At 33.8% G+C, this 8,132-nt stretch overlaps 1 protein-coding gene across 1 annotated transcript; it reads left to right on the top strand.

The window, feature by feature from the left end:
* The first annotated feature begins 5,538 nt into the window (after positions 1–5,538).
* On the top strand, positions 5,539–7,332 carry LOC131053137 (uncharacterized). Its single transcript, XM_057987757.2, has 2 exons — positions 5,539–6,295; positions 6,689–7,332. Exons 1-2 carry the CDS (start codon positions 5,539–5,541, stop codon positions 7,330–7,332), a joined length of 1,401 nt encoding a protein of 466 aa, XP_057843740.2.
* Positions 7,333–8,132: the final 800 nt, after the last annotated feature.

Genomic DNA, 8,132 nt, shown 5'->3' with positions numbered 1-8,132 from the left:
TCAAGCAAAAATTCTACTTTAAAGACCCTTCTGTAGAGATCTTCCCCTACCACTTTTGATTCACTAACCAAGAGAGTCGTGGAAATAAAAAAGGTAGGAATATCAGTGTTAACTCTATTTCTCTCATTCCACCTGATGAATTCACCTCCAAGGACACAATTTTCTACATGGGAGGAGAGCTTATGAGAGTGTTTATCCATTTAACAGAGCCACTTATGAATTATCAGCCCAAGGAAATCCTTCTACCTTTTCAAATAAATCAAATTGATAGAGGTATCCATCAGGAAGAGGAAGGAAATGACAAGAAAAAATAGAGCTTAAGGATAGACGGTCAAAGAAATAGCCAAACCATAGAGATAAAAGCAATATTCTTAACCTACTTTTTGAATGAATAACTTAGAAGGTAGGCTTTCTCGATACACAATTTTCAATTATTGAAGAAGAGAATCATAAAAGAATTATCAAAATGCATGGTTGAAAGAAGGCAATGTCAAATTAAAAAATAACCAAATCTTATACAAATATATTGCTAGGGGGAGAGTCATTAATGCTTACGAGTTGGCACTTGAATACAGACTTGAGAAAGTTTACCAAATTTAATCAATGGCCAAATTAGAAAGATCTTTACATGATCCAAATTTATCCCTTGCTAAATGATTCATCCACTAAAAAACCTTATCAATCCATCCATTAAGTTGAAATGCACTAACCATCAATTCAAAGGAACATTAATGAGCACAAATAGCCAAGCCACCAAAACAACTAGGTGGAAAAATTAACGAGATAGTTGGGAAATAAAGTGGGAATAGACCACCTGACCTACTTGCCTACTTTCTATAATCACACTACCAACTGCATTCAACCCCTATCAAATGGCTAGAAAATAAGACAAAAGGAATTATAAATTATAAATTAACTGCTTGTAGGAAAGTTGAGAGAAAACATATACTTCTAAATTAGGAATTCAATGCTATGTACACCTAACAATTCTTACCTTTTTCAACCCCTATCAAACAACTAGAACATAGACCAATAATAATCTAAAATTCAAAATTAGCCACCCTTGGGGAAATTGAGAACAAGCATCTACTTCCAAAATCTAAACTTGATGCCATCTACCCCTAACAATTCTTACCCTTTCCAATAGCTATACCATACACAATTAAAGTTCAAATTTTGAATCTAACCACCTATGGAGAGAACAAGAGTTTTCCAACCGATCCCCAATTTTTGAATTCAATTCTATCTAATGCTGAATTTACCAAACGATCTGTCATAAGATTGAGCTCTCTATAGATATAATTGAAGACTACTTATTCAAAGGAATTAACCACCTCAATTTGTTTCCCAATAAATTAATTGAGCATCCAATTTGTTGTAGATCTCGTCATCAAGCCATTAATTATTATGATGAAATCCCTTTCTATTTTCGAAAGCTTTATGTTTAACTCTCTGCAAAGAAGTACCCCTTCTAGTAGAGCTTTGAGTTCAGCTATGTTATTTGTGTCATATTCTAGATGCTTGTCCAACATAGCTAAAATTGAACGATCATATGCATGAACTACACAACCAGCTCCAAAGGTTCCATGATTACCTCGGGAAGTGCCATCAAAGTTCAATTTATCCCAACCTATCTTAGGAGTGGACTAAACACAATTTTTTAATTTTATTTTACTTATTTGATTGTTATTGCCAACGTAAAGAGGAATTTTCAATCCAAACCATTTCATTCTAATAGAGCCATTCTAATTTGAAAATTAAACTTCCCTTTTCAATTGACCTCCAATTGTACTATTCATCACTTCCACATTAGCAACTTCCACCTTATTGATGAATGACTCCCAAATCATCTTCTTTGCTTGGAAAATTCTTCACTTTCTCTCTTTCCATAGTTTCCATAGGATAATGGAGGGGAAAATAATCAAAAGACGTCCATATATACAATTCCTATTTAAATCTGACCAACTTTTAAATTGGTTAAGGATGTCATTAGGAAGAGCAGTGATTCATCCTAATTTGGCACCCAACCATCTCTATTATTTTTGGGAAAAGAGACACACTAAAAGGATATGATTTAATGACTCATTACGGTGTTCACATAAAACACATATAGATGGACCTCCAAATTCTATTCTCCTAAACCATTGAGCGGTTAAAATTCTCCCTTGAAGAGAAGCCGAAGAGAATGTCCCTTCTTTTGGTAAACATAATCTATTCTAGTATAATTAAATGGGAATATCAATTTTAACAAAACACATTCGGATGGACCTTCAAAGGCTATTCTCCTAAACCATTTAGCAATTAAAATTCTCCCTAGAAGAGTAGCCAAAAAGGATGCCATGCTCAAAACAAAATTCTTGGAATTCTAGATTGACATACTCCTTGTCATTATATGTGCATGTCTTTCTAATAGAAAGACCATAATACTTCTCTACAAATGCCTTATACATCCTAATTAAATTAAAGACATCACTCTTGTACTTCAGAAATTATGCCCATGTATGCTTAGAGAAGTCATCATTCAATGTGAGCACATATTTGGCCCCAAAAAAAGATGGAGTCATGAAGTCGCTATTAACTAACTCGAATGGTACTTTAGCATGGTTGGCTCTACTCAAAGTAAATGAATCCTTGAGATTCTTACCAAGCACACAACCTAGACAAACACCATCAGTGAAAGAAATCAGATCAATATCAAAAGATCTCCCTATCCATTTTTGGGGTTTGAAATATTTGAGAATGATTGGAAATGGTTTGGATAAGTTTACATGCTTTGTAAGAGAACCAATCAATTACGCAAGCACCACATGTGCTTGAGTTTGTTTAGAGAAGGATTTGTCCATGGGCCTCCTAGTTGAGATCTCATTGAAAGTTGGCAAGAGACTCTAGTGGAAATATGTAGATTGTAAAAGGAATTCTTTTAGATGTAGGAGGTGTTGTTTTTACAAATCAAAATACATCTTTATGTCAATATTTAAAATTTCCTAATTAGGTGTCTCACAAGACTCCCATGTGGTCCATCGATGCTAAATCTAGCCATTATCTAGATTACCCTAAGATGGTTTTAAGCTCTTCTAGCTCCCTTTGGCAACTTGTTCTCTTGGAACTTCTATTTCTCTCCCCAAATAAACAACATGTGCAAGGTGCAAGTATTTTTACTTGATATGCATATTACATTTTTCTTATATAGATATCCAATATTTTCAAATGAGGAGAAATCCCCCCTAAATGAGGTGGATCAAAATTTAGTTACATCCTCCCAATCTGATCATGCATGGATAGAGGTCAAGAGGAAAAGGCCTCCTTCAAGAATACACCAAATTCTACTAACGTCATCTTCCAAAAAGGAAAAAAAAAGGCTAAAGTTAAATTTTATCCACGAGTTCTTCTTTTGTGCACAAAAAATTAATTCTAAAATATTTTTTATGATATGTAACTTATATTTTTGATAGCACCCCTTATGGCTAGGGCATACATTTTATATTTGTTTAGATCTTTACATTATGGAAGCTACCCCATTGATCTAGATTATGTATGAAAAATTTGTCTAAAAATGTGTATGTTGTAGTGAATGAAATTTGTGTCAAATTGTTTTGGCCAATCAAATACCCATAAAATATTTTTCACAATTTTAAAACTTAAGAAATATGAATTTAGACTAAAGAAATTATAACAAATAAATGTCCATTTTAATTTTTTTCATTATTGATTCATAATATTATAAATAAAGTGATAAAATATTAGCTTTGGCTTATTACCCAACAAAAAAAATTGTAAATAAAGAGATTCTTTTATAAAATATATAAATTTCAACATATTTTATTTCTCAAAACATAATAGTAAAATTTATTAGCTAGTTTATAAGGATTTGATTCACACTACGTAAATAAAATAATTAAATTATTTCATTAATAATTATAACTAAAATTATGTTTATTAAATTAAGCTTATTCTTTTATGAAAAATGTATATTTTTAGTATAGTGTTCATATTATATTATAAATAGCATCGAAAGTAAGGGCAACGAATAAAATTGGGTAGAAAACTTTATCCAAGATTAAATTTTCTAGGAGGTAAGAAATTAAATACATATTTCAAGAAAAGAAATAAAAACTAAGCATACCCAAATATTGTCCTATTGATGCTCACATTAAATAAGATAGTAAGTAATAATTTATATATAAAATTAAATATTAAAAATTGTGAAAATTAAATTACACTATTATTTATACATAGGAGAAAATATGTATGGCTAATGACACCTCATCTGTTATTTTTTGAATCCCAATATCTTGTGAACATTCAATTTCATCTATTATACTATACTCCATATTATGATTTAGTTGTTTGTTGACTAATAGTTATATGTAAGAGTAAATATTACAAACACTTTTATTAAAAATCATAAAAATTGAAAGATTCTCGCTGGGTGATCTTGTATCCCCCGAACCTTTTTTGTGAATATGTACTTTAATATTATTATCTAATAGAGAAGGCCCATTCATCAAAAAAAAAAAAAAAGTAGACTTTTATTTATTCATAAGAGTAAATATTCTATTGGCTAATGACACCTCATCCATTTCTTTTTAAAATCCCCAAATCTCATGAACATTAAATTTCATCTATTATACTATATTCTATATTATGTTTTAGCTCTCTACAATATATGAACAACAATTAACTTTATATCAAGTCATGCAAAATTGGGAACAAGATGATTCAACTAGTATGTAAGATTTTTGTCAAAATCCAAGTATAATTATCTTTTACAATAAATGAAATACCAAATGCTTTGTTTTGCCTCCATGCTCTCATACAAAAGCAAGAGAACATAATAAAACTACCTTGGAGATTAAAAAACAAACCCACATTTTATATATTTTATAAAAGAAACCCTACTCTATATGTTGTCAATTATAAGACTCCCCCCAAAGTATCATTCTAGAAACCATAGAACTAATGATATTCTATGATCAAATAAATGATTATTGAGTCTACTTCTATTTTTATATATATTATAAAAAAATACGATAACGATGAAAAATACTTAATTCTAATAAACAATAGTCACACTGAACAACCTAAGTAGTTATTAATACTATATTATTAAAGTTAGAATTATAATTAATATTTCATAATTAAATATCATTTTCTTCAAATAAAAAAGTTTTAATTTATAAGACACAAATATAACTAAAATAATATAATTTTCAAGTAACAATACTCCAAAATTATAATTAAGAATTAGCACAAATATACACTAGCCCTACGTTGTGAAATAAGGTTAATTTGTTTCCGCTTGAAATCTTAAAGGTTTTTTTAAAATAAAATAATAAATCCTCTATTACTATATGGTCGGCCTACCGAACCCAACCGGTGTCCTATGATATCATATAAATCCTAGTCGAGAATGCTCTAACAAACCAAATCAGGTAACACGCCTAAAGGAACAACAGATTGTTTTTTTTACAAAACCCTAGGGTCGAAGGCTTCAGTTTTCAATTTTAATCCTTTTTCGGCATTACTTGAACCTTAGCCATGGCGAGCAGAGGATTTGAATTCCCTGTATCAGTCGGGAGTTCATCAATTCCTTTCATGTTTGGATCTTCGGCTTCTTCGCCAACAACACCTCTCTTCGGCGTCACTGCGGCTGATGCACCGACGCCTCTCCCTGGCGTCACTGCCACTGCGGGTTACGCGCCTCGGCCTTTCTTTGGTGCCACTGCCGCTTACGCGCCTGCACCATCCTTCCCCGGCACTGCGGCTTGCGCGCCTACGCCTTTCCTCGGCGGCCGTGCAGCTTACATGCTTACACCTTACCGCACTACGGCTTACCCGCCTACGCCTCTCTTCGGTGCCACTACGGTTTGTCCACCTACGGCTTTCTTTGCAATCCCTTCGCAATCTTCTGCACTGGATGTGGATGTGTCTTTCCGCACTCCGGGCATAGCATTTACTCCACAAACGCCTTTCAACACTCCGGCGGGAAATTCTAGTTCGACTTTTGTTACTCCGCCCACTTCCTCAGCAACTCAATCCTCCTCTGCATCTCAACCGTCAAATGCGTTTTGCACTGTTGCTTCGCCTTCATCAACCACCGGCGCACCTACAATTCCTTTATCTGGTGAAGGAACTGCGCTAGCACAGACCACTACATCTGCGGCTGCAACCGTACCATCATCTGGGATATCATTTTCATCAGGACCAACTTCCACTACCAATTCCGCTGCATATCCCCGTTTTACCTTATCGTCTTCAGAGACATCTGCAACAACAACTGCATCTTCAGTAACTGGTAAGTCTCTCTTTCGTAGTTACTGCATTATGGTTTGCCATTTACTGTTTGATAATTCTTTTGTTAGGTTATGGTCAACCTTAAAGGTTTCTTAGTTTTCGGAATGTTGGCAGAGATTATAGGCTGCCTTGAAATGTTCTTTTCTTTTCCTTTTAAATATCTCAGCCAGAATTAGATCACAATTTTGAAGACATTCTAAATGTAACCACTGGTGAATTTACCCAATAATCATTACACCACAATCACACCTGTTAATAATCACACAAATCAAATATGTTTTTGCGCGCGCAGATTTTTCATAGACATAGATGAGTATGTGTTTAGAAAATCGTTAGAGCTTAATGTGATTCCAGATACATGGAACTAACATTTTTTGGTGTTTCTGTTTCGCAGCTAACACTCGAGAGTGCGATAGGCCCATGGAAGACATATATACTGCTATGGTAGAGATGGATCGACTTTATGGGAGATTAGCAAGGGCAGAGTTTGTGAGAGGTGTGGCCCTAATTGAGAGAGACCAAGCTCAAGCAGAACGGAATAGTCTGCAGATCCAACCTGATCAGGCCCGAGAGAGGGAGACACAAATGCAGATAAAGGTGCAACAACTATGTGCTAAGATACATGCACTCAAATTAGAGCGAGATCGTGTGCAACAACTATGTGCTAAGACAAATGCACTCAAAGTAGAGCAAGATCCTGTGCAACAACTATGTGCTAAGATAGATGCACTCAAAGCAGAGCAAGATCGTGTGCTAGGAGAGCTCGAGACACTTCATCAGATAGAGATGCAACAACTATTTGCTAAGATAGATGCACTCAAAGAAGAGCAAGATCTTATGCAACAACTATGTGCTAAGATAGATGGACTCAAAACAGAGCAAGATCGTTTTCGAGGAGAGCTCGAGGAACTTCGTCAGATGAGAGTATCAGATATACAAGTACCGCAGAGGATGGATGCATTGACAATGAAGAATGGTAGCGTGAGAGAGGCACAAGGGAGAGCAGAAGGGCATCCAGAGGGATTCGTTTTGTTATAGCCTCCAAATCCTAGACCACATTTAAATTTTCATCTCATATTCGTAAGAGAATATGAATTTTGTCCTCATATTTTGTCATAGTAGTAAGAGAATATGAATTTTGTCCTCATATTTTGTCATAGTCGTTAGTGATGGGGTATTGTATGTGTATATGGATAACTGATTATTGCAAGGACATCTTTTATCAATAATTTGATTTCAGTTTGTGTTTTTGGTATGATGATGATATCGAAATAAATAGATGTGATGTTATGATAATATTTCAGCTTATGTTTGCAACTCTTTAAGAAATAAAGATAAATTATAGATTCAAATTTGTCATATGTAAATAATTGAAAGAAATTTGGATAATAAGGAAACATAACAAGGATGCAAAGCGTCAAGTTCCTGCCATTTGTATGAGTAGTTTAGAGTAAATAAAAATAGAGATAAAGATAGAGGGAGAGGAAGATGGAGAGAAATACATAGAGAGATAGAGAAAGGTAGTGCCATTAATTTAGAGTGGATAAAAATAGAGATGAAGATAGAGGGGGTGAGGAAGAGGGAGAAAAATAAATAGAGATGTAGCTAAGTTTGTAATTTTTTCTTGAATTGAGTATGAATTTTTTTATTACTATTAATGTCCTAATTAGACATGTGTTGCCATTGATTGCTCATTTGGTGTTTTATGATGTGAAAGATTATATGAGAGATCTTCAAACATGTAAGACGATTGCTAATGAATGCATGCAATACTAACACAAATTGAAACTTTACAAAGCATGCACTTAGTTGGCTCAAGGTACAAAAACAAAATGGCA

This window comes from Cryptomeria japonica, chromosome 4 (assembly GCF_030272615.1).
Source record: "Cryptomeria japonica chromosome 4, Sugi_1.0, whole genome shotgun sequence".
Lineage (NCBI taxonomy): Eukaryota > Viridiplantae > Streptophyta > Pinopsida > Cupressales > Cupressaceae > Cryptomeria > Cryptomeria japonica.
Note: the sequence above shows the minus strand (reverse complement) of the source record. Positions and strands in the feature narration are given on the sequence as shown.